Genomic DNA, 26,707 nt, shown 5'->3' on the forward strand with positions numbered 1-26,707 from the left:
TCAATAGAAAGAATAGACGAAAAATTATTTTTCAACTTGAACCAAAAAATTTTTATTGAAATTGGCCCTGAAATTTTGTGCAATGCGATTTATCCTTTTTTTATAAAATTTCCCAAAACTTTTAAATTAATAAAATATTTTTCTGTCAAAAATTGTTTTTTGGCCAATTATTTATTTGTAGGTTTAAAAATGAAGCAATAGTTTTTTAAAAAAAATTTCAAAAACCGGAAAAAACTTTAAATCGAATAAAAATTTATCCTTTTCGCCCGGGAAATAATTTAAATTGAGAAAAAATAATTAATTTAAATTAATTAAAATTAAAAAAAAAAAATATTAAATATTAAAAAAAAGTTAAAAAAGGGTTAAAAATTATATTTAAACATTAAATTAAATAAAAATTTTAAATAATGATTTTTTAATTTAAAAAACTAGATTTTTTTTTTTAAATTATAAATTTATATTAAATTAAAATAAATAAAAATTAATTAATTTTAAATTAAATTATAACAATTTTTGAAGACAACATAAAAAAAAAAATTCGAAAATTATTTAATTAAATTAAATTAAATTTAAACAAATTTCAAACATTCAAATCAGAAAATAATTCATAACTCTTCGTGCTCTTGAGATTATCCATATTTAAATAAAATTTCGTAACAAAATCCAAATCATACACTTTCATCTCCAATCCAACTCATATTCACACATAAATACTCAAATTCTCATCAGATAGGTATCACCGCAATACATTTCATTAATAATAAAGATAAATCACTTGCCTCTTGACTCGTCTTCCGCCACACAAAAATCACAGATAAATCATATTTGGGTTCCACAAACATTTCATCAATTATGATTAGATCAAACCAAATCTAGTTTGTGATTTTTTTTTATTAAATTTCTTTTGTCAGACTTTTGGCTTTACTCTTTCGTATGACGAATTCACTTCAAAGCACAAAAAAAAAAAAAATTAATCAAAAAAATCAATGAAATGTAATTTTATTTAGAAAAGAACCCTCATTCATGTTATTTTTTTTATTTTGATCGACAAACAAAAAGGATGGACTTTCAACGAGTTTTTGTTGCGGAAGTTCGTAAATCAATTTAATACTTATTTTATTAGAGCAAAACTTTCGTAGCAACGCAAAAAAAGAAAACAAGGTAAGAAAGTAATTGAAACCTGGTGATGTCTCATGATTTGATATTCATTTCCGTCATTGATGGATTGTGTTACTTGTCGCTGTTTACATGCTGTTGCGATTAAATTTTTTCTTCGTTTCAGACCAAGTCGAACAAGAAGAAGGAATATCATAATAAAAAGCAATAAAAAGAAATCAAGTAGAAATTCCTTTTATCATACCTGTGTCTTGTACAAAAATTTCTTGTATTTCCTTTTAACATTAAAATCGTCGTCTTTTCCGCAAAGAACGTGGAAAGACGACCACAATAAAGTTTTTCACCGTGCAAGATTTGGTTCGTATCACGGCAAGAACAACAAGAGGAAACATAACAATAACAGTTAAAAGTGTTTTGTGTATATTTTATGGTAAACAACGTGATTCATCTCGATGTCGACAACAAACGGACGACGAAAGAAGGTAGCAAGCATGTGTGATAACAGTTTTTTTTGCTCTTCTTTTTCGCAATAACAAAACAATTTAATACTATTACATCATGATCAGTGTGCAGTTGCATGTGCAGGTCGATACCCTTCTTCTTCAGTGTAGCGGTTTCTACTTGACTTGGCAATTTATTTATATTTTTTTTTTGCAGATATTGTTTGCAAAATAGATTACTCGTCTTTCTCTCACTCAGCATTACTCGCGTTAATTGTTGTGTAAAAAAAAGTGTAATGATTTATCTTTACATGAATTCGCAACATGATGCTTACAAGTTGTGGAAATTGATCGCCTCTTCCTTTGCCTATCACTAGTTTTTTTTTGCTGAATGAATTATGAGCAGGTTCTCGTGATTGATGCGAACGAGTTTTGCGCATGCAGCCAATCTCGTGAAAAATTATGTGATGAGTTTCAATCTGACATAATTGAAGTTTAATATACCGTGATGCAGAAATAATGCGGTTATGCGATTGGTTTTTGTCTAGCTTTTTTTTTGATGTTGATGCGCTTTTTAATATTTTTTTTTGTATTTTGAAAGGATGGATAGTTTGATTGGTAAATTGATTAAAAATGGGAAATTTTTGATGTTGTGCTTTGCAGAAAAATTGAAGTCTAGTCTATTTGTGAGAATTATTTATGGAAATTTTTATTTTTGTGTTAAACATTTTAAAAAATTAAATTATTTTTGATTTATCAAGCTTTTAATTTAAAAATTTCAAAATATGCTAAATTTATTTTAAAAAATTTTAGTTAAGATTTTTTTTTTATTTTTTTTATTATTTGATGAATTCACAAATAAAATTTTATTATTGAAATGAATTGGACAAATAAATATTCTTTTCTGGCGTATTTATTAGAAAAAAAAATTAAATTTTTGGTAAATTATAAAAAAAAAATAAAAAAATATAATAAATAAATATAAAAAAATTAAAATTATAATAAAATTAAATAATATGCGTAATTTTTCAAATTTACAAAAAATTCATGGAATTGTACAATTTTCTTTTAAACAAAAAACTAAAAATAAACATTGAGATGAAAAAAAAATCTTTACAAGTTTCTACTTTTATAAATCTTTTATTTAAATTTTTCATACTAATTTTTTTTAAGTTAAAATTAATAAATTTATTTTTTTTTAAATATTTTTTTTATTAAAGTAAATTAATATATTTTAAGAATTTAAAAAAAATATTAAAATATTTATTTATTTATTTTTTACCTAAATATATAAGGTTATAAATTAAAAATTGAAAATTTTTAAGTTTATGCATTTAATTTCAGTATTGACTCAAAAATTTACTAATTTTTTTTATCTTTTTAGTATATTTTCAGAAAAAGGACTCAAAAAAGCCAACAACCATAAAAAGACTGCAAAAATAGAACAAAATTAAGGTCAAAACCACATGATTCCAGAAACGAGATCAAATTAACGTCCAACTGACACAGACAATTCGCAATAATAAAATAACGATGATAGACAAAGATAATCGTTCGAATTCACATAATCTTATACAAAGAAACGCACATTCACAAAAGCAACCTAATTTCCAAATGAAATTGAAGAAATGCGGTTATTCCAATTATTTTTATGTTACAGAAAAGCGTCGAAGACAAAAGATACATTTTATACTAAATTAATCATGTCAATTGTAATTAATATGAGTATAGTTGGTATTTATTTTTATTTTTTTCCATTTATTTATACTCGTCGTCAGTTTTGTTTATTAATTTGTTTCAATTAATTTTGTGAAAGAAACGTAAAATACTATTAAGAGTGACATCGATATACCTACTAATGATACTTAATGACACGCTTAACCCATTGCTTGTCGAGTAAAATAATCGTGCGAGCATTGTCTTTGTCAAAGGCTAAAGTTACTGATGAATAGCTAATACTTAACGGCCCAACATAATTTTATTTTTAAGTTTATTGCCTTGTTTGTGGGACGCTTTTAGATGGTGCGAGGAATAAATCACCAATTTCTTGAGATTAATTCCGAAGACTAAAACAATAAAATGGAATTAAATAGAAGTGACATCACTCGACATTGACATGGATTGTCATTCTCAGGTTAAAACAATTAAAATTTTCGTCTACTTCAGATAAGATTTTTTTTTGTCTCGATTTTTTTTTAAAGAATTTTATTTAAAAATAAATTCATTGCACGACCGAAAATCCAATTTCCAGCGAAAAAAGGTAGTTTATCTTATCGGTTCTTGACAAGAAGAAGTTCATTGACGCATAAAATTGGCAAATACGCAAGGAACATATATCATTTATGATTTCGGGCTTCCTTCCTGACCTTCTTCAAAAAAAGGTGTGTCGTGTCATCTTAACGACGATTCTTATTGATTTAGATGTTAAATTTTTCGTTGTTTAAATAATTAATTAGTTTTGACCTGAAATGGGTTACGCTTCATCATCAAATGACTCACCGGGTCTAAATAATTTAGAATTTCACGTGCAATAAAAAAAGGAATGATGAAGCACACCTTTCTCGGTTAGTTATAAAAAATGTTCTTTTGCGGCTTACGTAATAATAATGACTTTTTTTACACATTTTTTTGTTACTTTAAATATTCATCTCGCATTTTTTTTCGGGCCTTTACGGTGACATGCAACAACAATTTTTTTGTTAAATGAGGGCAAATAAGGGCGTTCCCCAAATGTCTTTTTTTTCTTCCAACATCATTATTGTGCAATTCTTGGGAGATAAAAACAAATAAAAATGAGAGAAAAACGAATGCGTGACCAAAATTTATGATGAGCTAAAATTTAGGTCGCATAAAGTTTAGAAGATTTGCGAGAGAAAAAAAAATCAATAAGTCGCTTTTAGCGAGATTTTTTCTATATTTAAGCAACATTAACGATTTTTAGAGATAATTCGATGATTGATCTATAATTTGAGGTAATTTACGTCAAAAACATAAAAAATACATAACCCAAAGGTTAATAACATTTTATGCCAAAAGTTCTTCGTGTGCGAGTGAATTACATAATTTGTTGAAAAATATTCCATTCATAACAAAAATAAATACAAAAACAACAAAATTATTCAATAAATAAAATAACAAGTGAAAAAAAAAATCGTTTAATAAGATGCAGACATGCCACTCCTAAATATAAATGTATTACTTAATAAGACACTTCTGACGACTTTTTATTCACTTCAGAATAAAAGCAAAAAAAAAATATACTTGTTTTTATTCAACAAGAAACAGACAACAAACAGATTATGGCAAAAATATAATGACGATGTCGATACAATGTCAAGGTCTAGTTCAGTGTTGATCTTGCAGAGTTATTTTTGCCACTTCATTCACCGTTACGCGATTTTTTTTTATTGAATTAACCTTTTCTTTTGACATTGACAGAGTTCATAGAATAATGAGATCGGACAATTGTTCAATTAACCGGCAGTGAAGAGTACGGTTGTCTCCATTTATAAGAAAAAATGTAAAAAAATTTTTTTTAATATTTTGGATGTTTCAACAATGGTCTTGTAATACAAAAGGTGCACGGTTATCCAAAAAATTTTTTTTTAACAAAAAAAAAATTAATTTATTTTTAAAACAATTTTAATTAAAAAAAATTTTTTTTTAATTTTAATAAAATAAAAAATTATTTAAAAAAATAAAATTGAACAAAATATTAAAAAAAATTAATTAAATTAAATTATTTTTTCTAATTAATTTAATAAATTATTTAATTAAATAAAATAATTTGTTAATTTTAATTTAATTTAATTAAATTAATTTATTTTGTAAAATTGAACAAAATGAACGGTGATCCGAAAAATAAAAAAAAATAATTTATTTTTTAAGCAAAAAAATTTTTTTATTTATTTAATAATTTTTAATTAATTAATTTAATTAAAAAATAATTAATAAATTATTTAATTTAATAATAAAATTTAATTAAATTTATTTATTTTGTAAAATTTTTTAAAATCATATTTTTTTTCATTTTTTTTTTGTAGAAATTATTTTATAGAGTCAGCGACTCAATTTAAACCTACTGTGCGGCGGCGGCGGCGACGACATTTGCTTGGAAACAGTAGCAAACTCGTAATAAATTTATATTCAATTATTCATGCCGGGGCCCACGTGGTCGTTATGGATTGACATTTTTTTTTTTTTTTTATTTATTTATTTTTTTTTTTGTTTTTTTTTTCATGGTTATTACAAAGCTTGTCTTCTTGCGCGAAGTAAATAAGCAATCATCGTTGAAACGCGTTGCTAAGGTGGTTAAATAATTTATTGTGCTCGCGGGTACGAAAGTAAAGTACGGTAGATTTATGGATCATTTTATTTGTTTGTTTAACTGAACTACTTCGATTTATTATATTTATGTTTGTTTCTCGTGTATATCATTAGTTTTGTTCATCCATCAAATGTAGGAGTGAAAAGAGGCACGATAAAGACTTGTTAATAGTCCATAAATGATTTTTTCTTGTGATTGATTTGTTACTGAATGACGTGAATAATTATTATTGTCAAATTATTCGGAATTTTTGGAGCAACGAACCTTATTTTATGCCACGAAAAAAAATCGTTTGATGTTTATTCAACGAAATTCTCAAGAAAATTCTCTTATCTTGAAGAGGAACAAACTTTAAATGAAGCATGAAAAGCTTTATTCTTTTATTTTTTATACAAACTTACAAAAAAACAAATATTTACCAACTTTGTTCTTAGGCAAATAAAAAAAAGATAACTCTCTACCTTAGAACAATAAAGTTCTTTTCCGTTCCCATTTTTTTTTTGTTTTAAAAAAAATTGATTTTATAAAAAAAAACAAGTCATTTAAAAAGTCCAAAATGTCCATAAAATGCATGTTAATTGGATTTTACACGTCATTCAAGTACATTTTTTCGTTCCTTCATCGAAAAAGCATAACATCCGTTAATTTTTTCATGCGTCATGTCGTCAGATTTTGCATCAAAATGGGTCATAAACATTCATAAATGTCAAAATCTCTCTTTTTCGTTCTCGAAAAATTCCGCAAATCATCGAGAAAAAAAAAATGACGACATGCAAAATATTTTGCAATGCGAATTCCGCAGAAAGTCGTTATCTGCAATTCAACAAACATTTGTGAAGGAAAACAAAACACCATTATCTGAGAAGAGAAAAAAAAGATAGATAAGTCACGAGTTGTGTGCGTTTGTCTATTCGATGCATACTTAAGAATGAGATCAGCAACGAATTATGTTTGCATTAAAAATAACTCGCATAAATTGCTCGATTATTATTCTGTCAGGAAATAATTTCATGCAAATTTCATAAATTTTTTTGTATTTTAGGTCAGTGTTTGTTTAACCCTAATTGAAGTCTCTTGTTCAGTCGCTCGTCGTCAGGCAAATGACAAATCCAAAAATATGTTTTACTACAAAAATAATTATAATCCCGGTTATTTTTGCATGTAATTGAGCATTTTACAAGGAAAAAAGACGAATCCTTTCAAAAACTGACGTAATCCAAGATGCATGTGCAACTTATCATTATAAACGTTCGTTCATAAATTATACCGACAAAATGTTCCAACAAGGGCTTATTGTAGAAAAAAAAAGTCAAATCACTTATAATAACATTAAAATATCATGTTTAAATGTACATTTATCTTTTTTGCCCGGTAAATAATAATAATCGCATAAGCAACTGTGACTTTGCAATATTTATTGTGTTATTATGTAAATGACGCGGTTTTCGATTGTTAATGAGAAATGAAAAAAAATTCTGATCTTACGTTTCTTGTTTATCTGATTCAGGTGTCAGTTATGAATGAATGCGAATTGTACAAATAGATCCCGATTACATGGCGTTCCATTTATAATCTGCGATAAATTAATGTTAATATCGTAATAATTGTGAATAATAATTAATAGTTACTGACTTGTTGAGAGGTGAATAAGGTTTGATTTTAATCGATAAAGTCAATGCTGATTTTTATTCGTTTTTATGTGTTTTTGATAAAATAAAACAAAAGGAATTTTTTTTTATTAAATTTTGAAAATTTATAGAAGTTAGTTTTAATTTTACTATTTTACTTTTTTATTTTTTTTTAAATTAATTTAATTTTTATTAAAACAAAAAAACATTAAAAAATTATTATTTTAATTTTTTAATTAAAAAAAAATTAAAATTTTCAAAAAAAATTAATAAAAATAATTTAAATTTAAATATTAATTAATTTTAATTTAATTAATTTAAAAGTTCAATTGGAAAAATAAAATTTTAATTAATTAAAATTAATTTTAATAAAAATAATGATTTTTTTCTCTCGAAAAATAAAATTTTAATTAATTAAAATATTTATTTTCCGGGGCCAAAAAAAATTTCTCTTAATCAAAAAAAATTATTTTTTTTTGAAAAGCTTGAACCCTTGGCTTTCAAGTACAACTTGAATTATTTTAATAGCTGAACTTAAAGTTATTGAAAAATTAGTTTTTCCAAATTTTTAAAATGTCCTCCTCTTTGGACAAAACCGGGAAAGGGATAAAATATTAAACGTTTCCTTTTGAAATTATTTTACAAAAATTAAGGTACTTAATTTGCTTTAAGTTGCTATTTCAATACATTTTTTGTATCATTTTTTTTTATTTTTTATATATTTTGATTAATTTGCAATTAATAATATAAAAAGGTTAAAAAGGCCGAGCAAAGCTTAAAAATTTGTCTGAGACAAAAAAAAATTAAATATCTTTTTTTATATCAAAAAATAAAATAAAAGATTTATAACAAAATGTACATAACATCAATTATTAAAATTTTAATAGCGACTACTATTCAATGATTTATAAGCATTTTTTTGTTCTTAAATTTAAATTTTTACTAAAGAAATAGCGTTTTAAGAAAAAATCGCAGCAAAAACTACTTGTTAATTTTTTTTTGTACCGTACTACAGTAATTAACTACTGAATTTATTAACTGTGATATTAATCTCCATATCGTCGAAACTAGTAATTAACTATAAATTTTAATGTAAGAACATTAAAAATACATTGTAATGATTCAATTATCGTTTCCTCACTATTTACAATATTTCAACTTATTTTACTGCTAAAATATGCTTTAATTTTTATTTAATAAGCAAGCATTCGTAATATTCAAATTATTTCCACTTATTAAAAAATAATATTAAATCCTGTTAAATATTTTAATTGGCTTTATTATTTTCTTAATATAATATGGGTCTCTTCACTCCATTGAACGTCAAAATCTTTTCTCTTCATAATTAACATTAATCAAGAAGACACTCTCTGGTGCGTCTTTAATGATATTAAATAATATAACAAACACTTTGTAATCAATCTGATAAAATTCTCAGAACAACTCGTTATCGCGTTAAATTATGTGACAAATATTTATTAAACATACACCAACGATGCACTTTGTCTGCGTCCATAATTTTTCTTGTACTCGCCTTGAATTACAAATAAGTTCATAAAATATACGGGAAAAGAAGAAAAAATAGTTTACGTAATTATTTCTACGACAATTAAGATATAATGTTGTGTAAACATTGTTGTCGAGATAGAGTTGCTTGTGGAATGCAGAAAGACGATTCAACAATTTAATTTTATTTTCTCGTATAAATAAATATTTATATTAAAAAAAAGAGGAAAAATAAAATTTTCTCGACGACTTTTTATTGAAAAATATTCATTTTGTCGCCATCGATCGTTCGTCCAATGAAAAATAATAATTTTAATGATGTGTGAGACAATTCACGATTCCATTCATTTAAATGCAGAAATTTGTTGTTTAGTCTGTAAATAAGTGATAATTAGTTGTGACAATTATGACAAACGAACGCTAACTCAATGTCAAGTGATTTATCGTCTTTTGCACGAACATTATAATTAACGGAGACTTTCGCAATTTATTAAAACTAAATAAAGAGAAATGCATCCAAGTGCTAAGTGACTTTCTTTGACAAGACAACTTTATTATGGTAATGATGTTAAAAGCAGCCAATTTATCAAAACATGTCAAAATAGCGGCAGACTTTGCTTTGTATCTTTTACAAAATCAATAATTTCGTCTCCCTTCGAGTGACATGTACGATTTTTTGATACAGTTCACTTGTTCAAACACAGACACTGTCCCTAATGCAAAAATGATTTTTTCGTAATGGAAAAGTGATCAATCAATTTATTATTCTAGGTCAGGTCCTTCGTAAATGCACGAGAAAAATATTCCAGCGGGAAATGTGTGACAATGTTTAATGAAGTCGCAATAAATGTATGCATTCGACGTCAGTCATATTTTTATTTATTTCATACTCACGCATATTTGAATATGATTATCGTTGCATGAATACGACAAGGCAGGCCGTAGTATATAATTGATCCAATTCCCTGGCGCCATATAACGACGCCTTTTCTTCGATAATATAACAGATTACGACTCTTTCGGAGTAATTTTGTGTCTATGATGCGAACGGACATGCAAACAACAAACAACTATCGGTTGAATTTTCTTTCTTTTTCTTCTATTATTATTATTTTTTTTTTTTTTTGCTTTAGGCCGTTTCAAATTTAATTCAATTTGTTTTTTAATTTTTATTTTTGAAAAATTTTTGTGAATTATGTGATTTTTTTAAAAATTGATTAAATATAAATTAAAATTATTTTTACAGTAAAATTTAAAAAAATTAAAATATTTTTAGATAATTATTTTCTTGATTTTTTTTAAATTATTTTTATTAGAAAAAAAATAAATTTTGATTATAATTTAATTTATTTTAATTTAATGAATTTAATTTTTATTTTTATCAATTTTTTTAAATTTAATTTTTAAATTAATTTTTTTTTTTTATTTTTTTTTAATTTATTTTTAAAATTAAATTTAATTTATTTTAATTTTATTTATTTAAAAATTTTGATTATGAAATTTTGAAATGAATTTAATTTTTTTAAATTAAATTTTAAAATTAATTTTAAATTTATTTTTTTTTTTAATTTTTATTTATTAATTTTTAAGTCCCCCAATTAATTTTTTGAACAAAAATTTAAAAATAAATTTTTAACGGCCTCATTTCTTTGTTGTAGACCACCGCACGTACTACTCGAGTTTCATCTCAAGTAGTATTTATAAGAAAACCTTGAAGTATGTTTGTTTGGCACAAAAGAGGAAATTGGACTCCTCAACATAAAAGCACGTTCCGCCTCTAAGGAAGTTTCTGTATTGCATTCATTTATCAACGGGTTTTCAATGAAATCACAAAACGCGACGCCTGGTAAGTAACTATTTAAACGAATTTCCGAACCCTGTGACCGTAAAAATGCCTTTTTGTTTTATTTCGCTATCATAAACGACGAAACAATATGAAAGTAGAACAATAAAAACGCCAACAATGTTGTCTGATGTTGATACAGTCCCAACATTTTCCGACAAAAAAGGGGCATAAACCGAGTGTACTCAATAAAAAATTGGCTCTTTTGCCAATATTTGAGCATTTAATTTATGATAAAATTTATGGATCGCATCCAAGAAATGAAAATGAAAGCCGACGAAAGGCACGTCATCGACTTTTTTTCAATTTTTCACTCTTTATCGAGATTTGCAATCCAGACATCAGAGCACATTAATCTCCGACGGATCTCAAACCTAGTTATTAATTTGTAATTTTATGTATTTATTAATAAATAATTTTTTTTGCAAAGTCATGTCACACAACGTGCTCAAATCGATAATTTATTGCCTCAATAGTATGCGGGTCACTCAAAATATTTATACACTGAGCAATTATAAAAATAAAAATTATACCGGTTTTCACATGTGACTTTGTTAATAATATTATTTACGTCGAATGAGATAATTTTTCTGATAATTTTCCAATTATTTTTTTTTTCATGTAACGTTGTGAGATAATAACGTGCTAAATAAGAAAATTAATCGCAACTAGTCTTTTTGTACTTACATAATATAATTTGTCGGCGCGTCAATAGTTATTGAGAATGACCGAATCTGGAATGAAAAAAATGTAAAAATAGGTTGTTAGTGAAAAAATCAGAAAAAAATGTTTGTTTTAAAGGAAAACAGAGATAAATTGATCACTTTATTACAATAATCATTAAAATATTCACCTAGTTCGTTAAATTGAAACAAAAGGAGGAAATGCTCAATTTACGAGCAATTTCTTAATAAATGTCAACGTTTTTGTACAAGATTGTTAGTTTAGCTTGTAAGGAAATAAGGTTGTGATCGGATTTGTTTTTTTTTTATTTTTTTTTAACAAGTTGAAGCAAATAGTTAAAAGTTTTCATATTTCATCATAAATTTTTTTTGAACTTGATAATTTAAAAAATTAATTTTTTTTAAAAATTAACAAAAGTATCAATTTACGATATTTTTAATATTTAAAATTAAAAATTTTTAAATGTCAGTTCAAAAAATTTAGAATAAAAATTTTAAAATTAATTTTTCCATTTTTTGATTTTTTATTAATTTTATTTTAATTTTTTTTAATAATATTAACAAGAAATTTTTTTATTGATAATTTTTTTTCAATAAATTAATATGAAATTAATTAAATTAATTTAAATAATTTAATTTAATTAAATTAAAAATAATTAAAAATAAAGATTTCCATCTATATAATTTTTAAAAATATTTTTGCTCTTTAATTTTTTTTATATTTATTAAAATTAATAAAAATAACATTTATTAAAAACCTGATGCTTTTTAAGTGCTTGTTAAAAGCAAAAGCAAAAGCAAAAATAAAAAATAAAAAAAAAGAAAATTGGCAAATTTATCACAATTTTGCCAACATCATCATTACTTATCTCGTTTAGATCTAATGACTAGATAGTTCTTTTCGCAAAAGCGAAACTTAATAACGCGACAATTGAGACTCATTTATAATTCGACTAACCCACTAGAATTTTTTTGTTGCTAATTTTATGTCGCCACATAAAAAAATGAAAGTCATGACCAACTAAACTCATCGCCGCCGCACAACAAAAAATATCATTTAAGATTCCAGTGCAAGATTGTCGTTTCCTTCCTTTATTCGTCGTCGTCATCGTAATAGGCAAAATATTTACAAACAAACTCATTTTCTTGGCTTCCTTCCATACTTTCCATGTAAAAAAGGCGCTATTAACAATAAACAACATAATCATAAATGTTCTTGAGCAAGAAGTGCAACGAAATCATAACAATAACAAACTTGAGTTTCGAGTGTTCTTTTGTGTAAATATTATAGTTTCCGATGTAAAAAAAGAAATCTGATGACGAGAAGTAGGTAAGTAAGTAATAATTACATCTTCATAAATATTTTGATTGATGCGTGATTTTTTTTTATCTAGCGCGTCGAATTAATCCACGGGAAAGAAACAACTGCGTCATAAAAGTATGAGAAATTATAATTAATTTTTGTTTGTAGGTGGGCCAAAAATTGACCTCGAAATTTTAATGAAGATCGTTCGACGCAAAAGAAGAATCATCATCACGTTAATGAACAATTTGCTACACTCTCCGACATATGTTTCCATTCCATGCCATTAATAAAAAGGTAAATTTTCGTATATTTCATGTGTGATGACAGTTCTATTGTCTATTATTCCGTTTCATTGCACATATACATAACGAAACCTCAAATTAAGGTTGTTTTTCGACCACTTTTGACTGAATTGTTGTAACAACATTGACACAGCATGCTAATCAATGTTTGTGATTTTTTGTTTTTTTTTAGGGTGAGACGACTCAATGTCAATGAAACGTTTATGAGAAGAAAGAACTTTTATTAAAATGAGTAAAAAAAACCACGCTGGGACATAAATTATGTAATATTTGTGCACGAGCCGCATTCACCTGACGAGTTTTGAAGAAAAATATGAATGAAGTTGATCATAAAGTAGAGTAAATAGTAATAATAATAATAAAGTACGCCAAATAACATACAGAGGGGAGCAAAATAAATGACATTCAGGCACCAACAGTGTCTGGCATTGCTCGCATTCAACGTTCATGGGGGGAAATAATGCACTACAGCGACATACAGAACGGTATCTCGCTCCGGAAAAGTGTCTATTGCGCACATAAACCCCATTTTATTAGGGCCAAGGTAATCATTTCTCTCTCTTTCTCTTATTTACTCGCATTTTCTGTCTTCAAATGAATCCAGGTTGTTCCCATTTTCTTCGTAGATACACACCTGTGGTACTTTAGGGAACAATTCCTGCGGTGGGGTGAAGGCCTCGTTTTCAATGGAATGCATTTGAATGACTCAACGATGGCTGGAAAAACGTTTTATGTGCGTGTCGATTCGATTCTTTTCTGCTTGCAGATGCGGGTTTGTTTATACTTTGTTTGATCGTTTCATGTAATTCAATTTCAATTTTCTGTGGAGTAAGCAAGTTTTATGTTTCGTGGTTGGTAAGACGAGAGGAAATGAACATAAGGATTAATTTGATTACTTTTCCTCTTTTTTTTTGGATTTTCATAGAAGAAGATGAGAAAGTCGTCTAGGGTGTATCATGAATATTCAATTTTTATTACGTTTTTGGATTAGAATTTTTTGTCTAGCCTAAAAAATGTGGATATGGGTTAAATCCACAGACGACGATGATGACAGCAGTGGCTTATCATGTCAATAAGCAGCTTTAATACGACGAAAATTGAATGCGACCTTTATTATTTTTCGTTTATCTTTTTAGCAGAAAAAAATATAACGTCAAAGCAAATATTAAAAATTTCCATCATGAGGATTTTTAAGCTCATAAAAAAATTTTTCAGTAAATAAAAATTAAATATAAATTAAAATTAATTAAATTTAAAAAATATTATTATTATTAAAATTATAAAAATTTTTTTTTTATTCATAAAAATTAATTTTTTCATATTTTTTAATACCTAAAATAAAAATTGTAAAAATAAAAAATTGTCATTTATTTTTTTTTTAAATATTCATTCGATATTTAATAAATTTTTTTTAATTAAATTTCATTTTATTTTGTATAAAAAAATTAAAAATACGATATTTTTTGATGAAATTTTTAAAAAGTTCATTTACAATACTTTAAAAAGTTAATTTTGATATAAAAATCTCCCCATCATCGATTCTTTTGAATAAAACTGCAACTTTGTCTATTAATCCATCATCTCATCTCATTATTTGAATAAATTAGCATTTTAATTCCGAAAAATAATCATTACATAACACTAATTTTCATGCAAATTACTCTAAAATTATACGCTAACACAAAAATCTCAAGGACTGAAGCAACTAATATCGCTCAGAGGCAACTTTTGTGATGATTATTCCCCTATCTTACGCAAAAAATCACGACAACCCCGCTAGAAACGTGTTTTTTGCTACATTCAAACATATCATTTGCATATCAAAGTCGACATTTTTCCTCACTTTCTTATCTCTGCTCTGAATTATATTGATAGTGACTCGAAAAAACCGTCTTCCGATCAATAAAAAGCACATTAAATCCGAAAATAGCTTTCAAAAAGTTCACAACATGTTAATTTGTTGTATGTTTTATGCAGTTTTTTATTTTAAATAAGTCACTACAAAGAAAGCATGTTTTGAATAACAAAAATAAAAATAAATTCACGATTTTTGTGTCGATAATTTGAAACAAAATAAATTTTAACTCATGTGGTGTGCTTGTATGAGATAATTTGCATGTTTTTCAACGAACACAAAAAAAAGAAGTTAGAAAATTGAAATTTTTTCGCCAACTGTAAAAAGGAGGAAGAAGGAGAAGAAGAAGCAATCACGCGATACTAATCTCTTTTTGACACTAAGCGCGCGAAATATTTTATTGAGGTAATAAAGTGTTTGTCTTCTGAATATCTTTCGTTCGATAAAGTCGAAGGTGTGTAGAATTGTTTTTTGTTTGCAAGAAAAACTCAAAAGGAAATGAGATAGACGTCATTTTACTCAATGTGATAGTATGTAAAGTACTTTTCTCTTTGATGCTGAATTGCTCACTCAAAGCTGTCTCCGGCAGTCGCTTTCGTCGCAGACTTTATCCTACGGCATGCAATTAAAATTTTTAATTATTGTTTACGTTTGTTTGTGTCGTCGTTGTCGCAAACAGTAACAATCATGCAGCATTCAGACGCCGCTTGATCTACATTTTTATGCAGTTGGAGTGAATGGAGAGTGACATAATACGTCAAAAAGTGAGAAGTTTCATTTATTTATTTTTTTTTCAAACTAATTAATATTACATGTGTAGCTGGGTAGCAGTTTCATGCAAAATTATTACAATGAATGATGGAATTTTTTTTTGCATTTTTTAAAATTTTTTAAAAAAAAAATCGTTTTTTGAGATTTTATGGTCAAAAATTTATTAATTTAAAATTAAAAAAAAAAAATAAATAAATTTAAACTTTTAATGATAAGATATTTTTTTAAAATTAATTTATTATTAAATTGTTTTTTTTGTTTTAAATTGTAATTGAAGAATAAAAGAATAAACACTTAAAAAAATATTTTATATCATATTTTCGCATTTATTATTTTTATTGATTTTTTTAAATAAAAATCAGAGGAAGAAAAGGAAAAATTTAATCGTTTTTATATTCTAAAATATGTAAAATTCATCATTTCTGTTATATTCCGTCTTTATGCGATTTTTATGTGAATTATGTGAATTTTACCACAAAATTTTAAGAATTTATAAAAAATTGGAATATTTTTTAATATTTAAAAAATTCATTCAAAAAATAACAGAAATTTAATGAAAATATCTTTTGTTAAGAAAAATTAATTTTTTTTTTAAATTAAAAAATTGGATTTTTGATGAAAAATTTGAAAAATGTTTAAAATTTTTAAAATTTTTTTAGAATATAAAAAAGCAGGAAAAAAATATTTAATTTTACCAATACTATTATCATTTTCTGAAAATTTTTTGACATGAAATTCAAAAATAAAATTTTTTCGACATTTTTAGCTCAAAATAATTTTTTTAAAATTCAATATTGATTTTTAAAATGCTCTAAAATTTAAATTTGATCAAAATTTCACTAAACTATAAACGAGAAATCAACCAAAATACACTTTTGTTGAAATTTTATCACACATCAGTCGATTCTATGACCGCAAGTTGTCCACAAACTCATGTAGGTATGCAAAAACAAAATGCGTTTTTTTTATTTCTTTATTTATTTCATTTTATGGCCTTATCTGCTTTTGTCACATTATTCATCGAGTGTTATTTGTTTTACAAAACATTTAAAACGTGAGTGCAAAACTAAATGACTCATGTGGCGAATCGTCTCTCTCGTCTCTGCATGAAGTTGCAAATGACTAAAAGTGGTAAACGTCTAAATTTTACTGTTCTAAGCACGAGATAATTTCTTTTTTTCCACACTTGACCGCCAATAATATGTGAAGGAGGAAATTGAATACACTCCCATGAACTCGTAACCACAAAAGTTGTTAACTTTTTGTTTGTAAAGTAATTAAAAGAGCGTTATATATTTTTAAAATAAACGAACGACGAACGAGACAAAATAAACATAGTCGAGACCAGCTTGCCAGCATTGAAAAATGTAAATTAAAGGGCATGAAGACCAAATTTATCGCCTCGATGTTTACTTAAGTGTATGATTAACAAGTAATTATCTTCTAAAAAAAACATTCGACGAACGTCTTCAACAGAATAATCTATCAATTTCAGCGAGAATTCGATTGAAACGGTTTGTCATGAAGGCCCAATGCATGAAATGTTCGCCCGCGAATGCCAAAGTTGCTAAAATTAAGCCGAGAGCCCACAACAAAAAGCCTCCTTCGACATGACGAACTCGCAATTTGACCACATCTCCTCCGCCGTGTCCCCCTGAGCTATGTTTCGTTTCGGATTTCACGGTTTCCAAGTCTTCTTGCCACTTTTTCAGCAAACCCGACTCCGTAATGCCTCGTATTACGTAATTCATCTTCGGCAGTAGGTGATAATATTTTTTCGTCAACATCGACACGGAATACGTGTAAATATCGGCACTTTTGGGGAAACATGACATGTCACGTGGCGAAATTGTTGGATTGTTGTCGGAATGATGGCGCGACACCGCAACAGCAATTAATTTTTCCGTTTGAATCATGGCGAGGCATGCATCGATGTCTTTGCATACTTTGAAGGAATTTACGATTTTTTGCGAGATTTTGTCGTTTTTCTTGTTCTTAAAGTGTGCCAGCGTGTCTTCATTTCCATAAAATGTCATGCCCGCATGCACTGCCATTGCCTGGTTGTCGATCTGCGGTTCGTATTTCGGTCGTGTGAGTACGGTGATCAAGAAGCTGTGATAGATGATGTTGATGTGCAATGCATAAAACATGAGAATCGACGTGAAAATCATGACATTAATGCGTGCCGGAAAGAAATGTGCTGCATTACTCATGGTATAAGCGAAGGAGATCATGATGGACCACGAGAAATTTTCGTGATTTTGATGTTCCTCGAGACGGGCAAACTTTAAAATTAGAATGCTGGAGAGAAATAATGCGATGAAGGTCAACATCCATGTTGTGAGACTGAAAATTCCGATAACGTTGGTCCAGTTGGAAGCGAGTTCAGCGTTTGGGACACACCAGGTGAGATCATCTTGGTAATATGGGACGGTAGAGCTCAAAAGTTGACGACTTATGGAGTTTTCGAAGAATCCGCCGACCATTACGTCAGAAATTCTGAAATTTTTTTAAATTTTTTATGAGTATTTTTTTTGAGCCATTTAAAAATTTTTTTCATTTGCCTAATTAAGAAAATTTAAATTTTAACTAAAATTAATTATTTTCGATTTTTGAAATCATAAAAAGAACTTTGAATGATTTTCACAAAAAATGAAAAAAATAGAGAAAGTAGTCGTCTAAAGAACGACATACTAAACCGCATTTCGAGGTTGCATATGTATCTTTGCTTTTCGTACTCCTTATTCCAGATTTTTTTACTCCTTATTCTACATTTTCATACCCTTCATTTCACAATTTAATACTCCTCATTTCACATTTTCGAACCCCTCATTTCACATTTTCAAACCCCTCATTTCACATTTTCGAACTCCTCATTTCACATTTTCGAAAAATTTCAATTTTTTTTATTTCAAAAGAAAACTCCTCATTTCAATTTTCGAATTTCATTTCACATTTTTGTAAAAATGACCTTTTCACAATTCCATACACCTTTTTCAAGGGACTGCCCACAAACCTTCAGGGTCCTTAAATAACTAAGAATTACAAAAGAAATTTTTGGGGCACACCGGAACACACACACACACTGACACACACACACACACACACACAGACGACAAGTCGAGTTTAATACCGCATTTTTTCTTCGAAATGCGGTAAAAATATACCTAACTTAAATTTTTTTTAAGTGAACATAATTTAACATTTTTGTTAATTTAATGAAATTTAGAAAATTAAAATTTTTTTAACAATATGAAATGAAAAATTAAATTAAAAATATCATTTTTTTGCACTTCTTCATAATTTTTAATGTAATTTTATTTCAATTTTAGGAATTAATTTTATATTTAAAAAAAAAAAATAAAAAAAAAATATTTTTTTTATTTATTTATTTTAATTTTATGAATTTTTAAATTAAATTTTTCAATAATTAAAAAAAAATAAAAAAAAAATATTTAATTTATAAAATTTAAATAAAAACCTTTTAATATTAAATTAAATTTTAAAAAATTTAAAAAATAATTTATTTTATTTTTTTATGAAAATCATTTCGAAGCATTTTTTAATATTTTTATTAATTTCTTTAAAAAATATGTATGTGGCATTTAAAGTTTGAAAAAAATTTGAATATGAACTTTTAAATATTTACCCTCGAAGAACATCCGAATAAATTCCATTCTCCCTATCATCTGTCGTTAGCGAATTGACGACTTCCTTGTCAATCATATTGTAAATTGGCACCATATCGAGCTCATTCGCAATTTGTTTGAGCATCAAAATTTCAATTCCTTGCTCAACTTGTTCGTTTCGTGTCACCACATACGGCGCCAGATCAAAAACCGACGCATTCAGGTAACATTTGTGCAACTTTTTCGGTATTTTCGGATACAAATCCTGATGATGTTCAATGACACTCGTGTTATCCGGATCGTATTGCGTTTCCTTCTCATTAAAACACTCGTCAACGAGTTTGATATTTTTCACGCTTGTCGCACAATTGTCCGCCTCGTACGGAAAATACGTGAAACTTTGGATCATGTAGGTGCCTTGGCGCTGCGACAACACATAAACGTTGTAAGCGGAGTACGTGAAGAGCTCTTCCATCATTTTGTACGTTTGGTCTGCCAAATATGTCTCGTTGAGGACTTTTGTGAAGAGAATGACAAAATTTGCCAGCGGATTCCACGTTGGCATGCTCGATAATTGGATTAGCGTTTCTGTGAGTTGTTTCGCTTTGGAGACGAGAATGAAATAATTTTGAGCTTGGCCTGTGACATGCAGCTCGGGCATGTGGTAACGAGTTGCGTACTTTGTCATCAAGGCGAATTCGTGTTTGGGGTCTTCGTTGAAGACCACGAGGACAGTTCGTTCGATTAAAGTTGGATCGGCGGTGAGACTAACAATTGCCAATGGACCGCTAGTTTGATGTTCAGCTTTGAAATATTTTCCCAAGAGACGAAGAACGCAAGGAACCACGTAATCGGCTTCGTAATGACGATGCATGTGAGGCGCATCGAGAATTTGACCAAAAATTTGATTAATTAAAAGGAGAAAAAATGAAAAAATTGAACGAAATTCCATTTTATTTCGAAAAATCAATGGAAATGATGCAAGAAATGTCAACTAACTGACTGCAAACAAAACTTGGCATTAGATTTTATACTCGAATGCAGGACCAGCAGTGAGAAAATATGAAATAATTGGAATAATTTCGTAATAAAACTAATAATTGGGTCAATTATAGAGGAAATGGACTACAAATGGACGATTTCGTGTTTGTTTATGGCAGATTTCGATGCAACAATGAAGGGGTGAGTATCAAATTTGATTCCTTTTATGAAAATTTTCCAACAAAAGATCAAAGTTAACGCTACAGGAAATCATTTTTATTCCATTTTACTCGAAAAATCATCTCTAAAAGAGATATTTCTCCATTTTCCTGCTAAAAGCATTTCCCTTGAATCGTTTCTTACAAAGGAACGTCACCCATTCCAACACAAAGGCAGCAAATCCGAGTCCCAATCCAATTCCCCATAACAAAAACCCACCTTGAACATGTTCGAACTTCAATTTTGTCACTCCCTCATCCCCCGAATCCGTGCTAACAACAACCAGCTCGCTATCCCGCTGCCATTTTCCCAACAAACCAGACTCGGTGATGCCTCTTATGATAAATTCCACTTTCAGCAGCAAGTGATATTGCTTTTTAACCAACATTGCGACAGAATACGTGTAAATGTTATTAGTTTTTGGAAAGCAATACATGTCAAGAGGCGATATCAGGGGAGAATTCGAGGCATGATGTCGCGAAATTGCAACTGACGTGGCTTTGTTGTACTTTATTTGCTCCAAACACGTGTCAAGTTTCTTGCAGACTTGGAAATTTTTCACTACTTTTTGCGAAATGGCGTCGTCTTTTTCCGCGTAATGCGCCAAAGTGTCTTCGTTGCCGTAAAATGTCATTCCGCCATCGACTGCCATGTAAATGTTGCTGATTTGGCGCTCGTAACGAGGTTGTGTGAGAATTTTCAGGAGGAACGCATTATAGAATGCGCCGAAATGGAAGGTAAAGATCAAAAGAAGGGTCAAAAAAATTTTTATCATGACTCGTTGTGGCAAATAACCGATGTTGGTGCTGAACATGAGGGCAGTTGACAGGATGAGAGAGTACACGGGACTGTCATGTTGACGTAAAGGCACTTCGTAATAGGAATTGGCGAAGAAAATGACTGTACTTAAGATGATGATCGTGATACAAGCGGACCAGATGAGCGTATTGAAGACGACGAACACGTTGAATAAGCGGGAAGCGAGCGACGCTGGGGCAACACACCATGTCAAGTCGTCCTGATAGTAAGGAATTGATGAACTCAGTAGTTTGCGACTTATTCCGTTCTCGTGAAAGCCTCCAACCATGATGTCGGAATGACTAAAAATGATGAATTTTCATTAAATTCCATGAAAATTTCAAATTTTTAAGCAATTCTTACCCTTGAAGCACATCAGAATAAATCCCGTGAGTTCGATTATTGGTCGTCAACGAGTTCAAGAGCTCCTCATCGATAATCCGGTAAGTTGGGGTCAAATCTAATTTCTGTCCAATCATGTTCAACATTTGAATTTCAATTCCAGACTGGATTTTTCCGCGTTGTTCGACGACATAGGGACTCTGAAGAGCCACAGATACGTTCAAACGACATCCATGAAGCCTCATCGGGATTTTCGGAAAACGATGTTGGTTGTAAGCTTTCATCAAAATGTTATCAGGTTCCTCTGTTGTCTCTTTCAGGTTCGTACATTCGTGGATTAGACGAACATTTTTGACGCTCGTCGCGCAATTTCCCTCGTCATAGGGGAAATAAGTGTAACTCTGCAGCATAAAAGTGCCCATTTTCTGCGACATGACGTTCACATTGTACATCGACTTCAAAAATAATTGTTCCAAAACGTCCTTTGTTTGATCTTCGACTTCTGTTTCGTTCATCAAAGACGTGAACAAGACAACCACATTCGCCAAGGAGTTCCAAGTTGGCAAACGAAACAGCTGTGCGATCGTTTGTGGCAGTTGTTCAGCTCTATCGACCATGATGAAGTAATTTTGCGCTTTTTCCGTGACATGAACCGGCGGAACGTGAAATTTCGTCGCATCTTTGACCATCACTCCGAGATCGTGTTTCGGGTTTTCGTTTAAAATGACCAAAACTTCGAGTGCGATCAAGCTCGGGTCGGGTGTCAAGTTCACAATTGCCAAGGATCCTTTGAGAGCTCGCTCGGATTTGAAATAAATGCTCAAGAGACGCAGAACGCAGGGAACGACAATCGATGCTTCGTCTTGCTGTCGAAACTGGTCTTCGTTCAAAATTTGAGAAAAAGTTGGGGAAATGGAGAAAAGCGACAGGAATAGAAAGAGTTTCATTCTGTTTGTTTAACTTATGGGAAAAGTGGTATGCAAATGAGGTATCATCAGAGAAATTGTTTGCTTTTATACCCTCGTTAGATTTTATCATTTGTGTGTTTGTTTTAAACTAAAATGGTACGACGTCATTTGCCAGTAATTGGTTTTAGTAGTTTTACCTTAAAATCGATAGAAATTGAATTAAGTTGTGATTTTATAATAATTATTGTCAATTTCTGTTGTTTAAATAACTTTTGTTCCATTTATAGTTTTAGAGCAAATTCGTCCTTATAGAAAAAAAAAATATTTATTTGCGTCAATCGGGGATGATTGAAAATATGTAGTAAAAATGGGAAAGTCTATGTTTGAATAATTGAATTTGTTCTAAAATAAGAAAATGAAAATTTTTTTTTTTTTTTTTTTTGAATAAAAATATATTTTTTGTTCAATAATTAAAATATAAGTGATTTTTACAAAAATTAAGTCAATTTTAATGAAATTATTAAATTAATTTTTTTTAAAAAACATAAAATTTTCTAAAAATACGAACTGATTTATGAAACTTATTTAAAATAATTTTTTCTGTTTTAATTATATTTGATAAAAAAAATATTTTTGAAAGTTTTTAAATTCAAATTAATTTTACTCAAAGATTAAAAATTTAATTCAAGGTACAAAAATTATTTTTTTTTTGTGAAGTGAAATTGAACAATTTTTATGAAAATATTTAATTCAAAAAATATTTTTTCTCAAAATTTGAATCGATTTATAAAACTTATTTAAAATAATTTTTTATTCAATTTCAACTCATAATAAATCGGTCCAAATTTTGAAAAAAATAAATATTTTTGAAATTTTTTTTTTTAAATTATTTTTTTTTTATATTAATTTTACTCAAAAGTCTCTTTTTTGGTTAAAAATTTAATTCAAGGTACAAAAGTTATTTTTTTTTGTGAAGTCAAATATTAACTTTCCCTAAGTCCCTTTGAAATTAATCGCCTCCATTAAAGCCAATTTGAACAACAATAATCTCCAATCAATTGGCAATCAGTGTGGCCTGCCCATGTTAAGCTCCTTAACAAACAACATTATTATCAAATAATAAAATCAATAAATATATTTAATAGACCCATAATTCACCGCCACGTAAAAACAAAACAACAATCGTGATTGGAATTCATAAAAAAAAATATTTTGCACAAATTAAGAAACCACGAGCGGCGAATATCAATCCCCAAAATATTTTGTTTTTAAAATAATTATTAATTTTCTCCATTTTTATTGTTTTATGTTCACCTTAATCGACACTAAAACTAACATTGCTTCCTTTAGAAACAATATTGGTCTCTAATGACAATCGGAAATGCGATTTAAACAGATTTCATTATTATTGATCGTCATTTCGTTCCATTATTTGTTAATGCCATCGTGCCTATGGTGGCTTAATAATAATTTCATGTGTAATGTAATTTAATGTCAGTGACATGAATAAAGCGGAAAATATGAAAGTATTCAATTGTCGGTCTTCTTTTTTGTAGATAATAATAATTTTTTTCGTATTATTTATCGATATTTACCGCACAATTATTGATAAACGTGACAAAATTATTCATAACTCGGTGCGTGGGAATGTCACGCTTATTTGAATGTTAAGCAGTAACAATGCATCGAAAAAAAATGTATCTTAATTGAGAGTCGTGTGGATTTCGATGTTCGATATCACCTTCGAATATAGATCACAACTTTTTTTTTCGTTTAATTAATGAGGCGGAGCAGATTTATGTTAATTTTTGTCGCTTAATCGTCATTTATAAACATTGTCATGTAACATATCCGGATGAAATGGTTTTATAAAATTAAGATGCTTCTGTTGTGTTTCTCACCAAAAATTAATGCTTGCGTAAAAATTCAGTCCGAGCGATCATTATCTCGAAAATTTATCGAAGTTTATGGCTTTTTTAATGGATTTTATTGACAAAAATTGATCTTAATTATTAGTTTTTTATTCCAGATCGAATGTCAACAAATCAACTTCTTCTCGGAAAATGTAAAAAAAATGCTGAAATGCACCGAATTCCATGGAATTTAATTTGTTTCTCATTTCAATCCATAAATATTAATTACACTTTGCTACAATAAAATATTATTGTATTACGGCAATTGTGAGGTAATTCAATACATTTGAAATAAAATGCAGCTCGATAAAATTTAATAATTAATCAAGCAATAATTTTTCTTTATTATTTGTTTATTTTACATTTTGTTTCATTAGAAACTAAACTCTCAACGGCATTTATTTATCAGTTGAATGGCCTTTTAATGTGTTGTGATTTGAAATGTCATGAGAATCGTTAAATTTGATTTTATTTTAATTCGTTTATCATTATGAAAAAAAGTATTAATAATGAAAAATGTCATTAAAATATTACGATTTGACGACTTGACCACCTTACAAGTTGACAATTTGTAATAAATTATGTATTTTAATATTAGATTTGTTCATGTTTCGTATAATTTTAGGTGAATTCGATACTTTAGTGGCGTTTGCGGCGAGAAAAAAACATGCAACAGGTGAGCATTTTGTGGTTTCAAAGTTTTATAGCTTCAGTTACACGCTAAAAACCTAAAAAATTGTGACTTGAATTGGCATAAATTCAAATTTATTTAGTAAAATGTTCATTTTCGTGCCATTTAGACATTAACGCAGAGTCCCTTTTGGCACACATGTGTTAAATTATTCATACATGATACCCCATTCTATAAATTTATTTTGTCTTTATATCGAAAATGACGAAAATTATTACGAGGAAGTAGACGAAGTTTTGAGAGACCACATTTTGAATGTTCGTCTGTGTCTAATGTTCGGTAATAATAATAAGAGAGCCATGAATAAAATAAAGCTTATGTCGTTTCTGCCTTTAAGACAACATAAATTCACGTATTTGCTCCCTTCATCATGATAATGACGAAAACGCCTACCTCCCGAGTTTGTTTATTTATTTATCATTTTAAGTGCGAGATCATAGTTAAATGTTTCCAAAGTTCATAAAGAGGTTTGTAACAGCTGGTCGTTTAAAACTATCTTCATCATTAATTAATTATATTATTTTCGTATCGTTTACTATCATTAAAAATTGAGCAATAACTACGAATCTAATGAGTAAATTATTATAAATGGAAAAATAATTAAACAGGTGAATGAAAAAGCCGATTGAGATAAAATAACGAGAGTGAGGAGCGGCATAAATTTTTAATGATCATTAAATGCAAATTCAATGTCTATCTGTCTGACTTGAGGATTTAGACGATAAATAAATTAACTGTGACATTTATGAATTCATGGTGGATTACATCAAAACCGTTAAAATTGTAATTTTATTACTGCTGCTGAAATTAATTACACTTTCACGCTGAACCCTTTTACAATTTGTTCGAGGATAGTAATTCATATTTATTGTGAAAAATTGCGTTTCGAAGCTGAAAAAAATTGCGAGGCATGGAATAAGAATTATTAACCTAAGTTAAGTAAGTTTTTAAAAATTATTTAAAAGTAAATTGGTAAGTAACTTAAAACAAAATAATAATTATTTCATATTAATTAAAAAAAGTTTTTAGTCTCATTTCAGTATGCTACAAGATTTTATCGATACGGATGAAAATATAGAAACTAAAAAGGATAAAAGTAATGAAGTTAACAGATTCAAAAGTACCTCCTTGATCTATCCTCAATAGAAACAGTCAGTTTTCTATAACTTATTGACTAAAACATCCAATTCTCCTGTGATTCTTAAACTTATTTCAAGAGATCGATGATTTAAAAGCAATATGTTATTTTGTATCAAGAATGTATAAGCAAAAGCTATGGGGTTAATATGACAACAACATATGTACACGGTAAATTGTATGATATCAATATCAAAGGCGAAAGCAGAGAAAATATATATGTACATAGAGCAAACCATCCTTTAGCCGATTAAACCCGAGTTGAAGAGAGGAATATCCTCACAAGTTAGTTAAGATGGAAATTTTCAGAAA

General features: G+C 28.1%; 3 protein-coding genes across 3 annotated transcripts in view; 1 reads left to right on the plus strand and 2 right to left on the minus strand.

Annotated features, from left to right (window-relative positions):
- LOC134838028 (endoplasmic reticulum chaperone BIP-like) overlaps nt 1-26,707 on the plus strand; it is a 260,113-nt gene that overhangs the window by 79,821 nt on the left and 153,585 nt on the right. The window lies entirely within an intron of this gene.
- Nucleotides 1-26,707, minus strand: part of LOC134838175 (protein unzipped) — a 49,159-nt gene that overhangs the window by 14,407 nt on the left and 8,045 nt on the right. The window contains exon 3 of the mRNA XM_063853648.1: nt 11,548-11,594. The gene's annotated coding sequence lies outside the window, so the exon portion shown is untranslated. The remainder of the gene's footprint in view (nt 1-11,547; nt 11,595-26,707) is intronic.
- Nucleotides 17,247-20,280, minus strand: LOC134837308 (uncharacterized). The gene is made up of 2 exons (XM_063852677.1): nt 19,427-20,280; nt 17,247-18,276 (listed from the first exon to the last, which is right to left on the minus strand). Exons 1-2 carry the CDS (start codon nt 20,278-20,280, stop codon nt 17,247-17,249), a joined length of 1,884 nt encoding a protein of 627 aa, XP_063708747.1.

The sequence above is a fragment of the Culicoides brevitarsis genome, chromosome 1 (genome assembly GCF_036172545.1).
Source record: "Culicoides brevitarsis isolate CSIRO-B50_1 chromosome 1, AGI_CSIRO_Cbre_v1, whole genome shotgun sequence".
Taxonomy (NCBI): Eukaryota; Metazoa; Arthropoda; class Insecta; order Diptera; family Ceratopogonidae; genus Culicoides; species Culicoides brevitarsis.

What these genes read in the sequence shown, in the direction of transcription:
- LOC134837308 (XM_063852677.1), bottom strand. Translation starts at nt 20,280, where the DNA reads ATGCATCGTCATTACGAAGCCGATTACGTGGTTCCTTGCGTTCTTCGT. An exon ending in TATTCGGATGTTCTTCGAGG is followed by an intron (nt 18,277 to 19,426) that starts GTAAATATTTAA and finishes AAAAAATTTCAG; the next exon opens with AATTTCTGACGTAATGGTCG.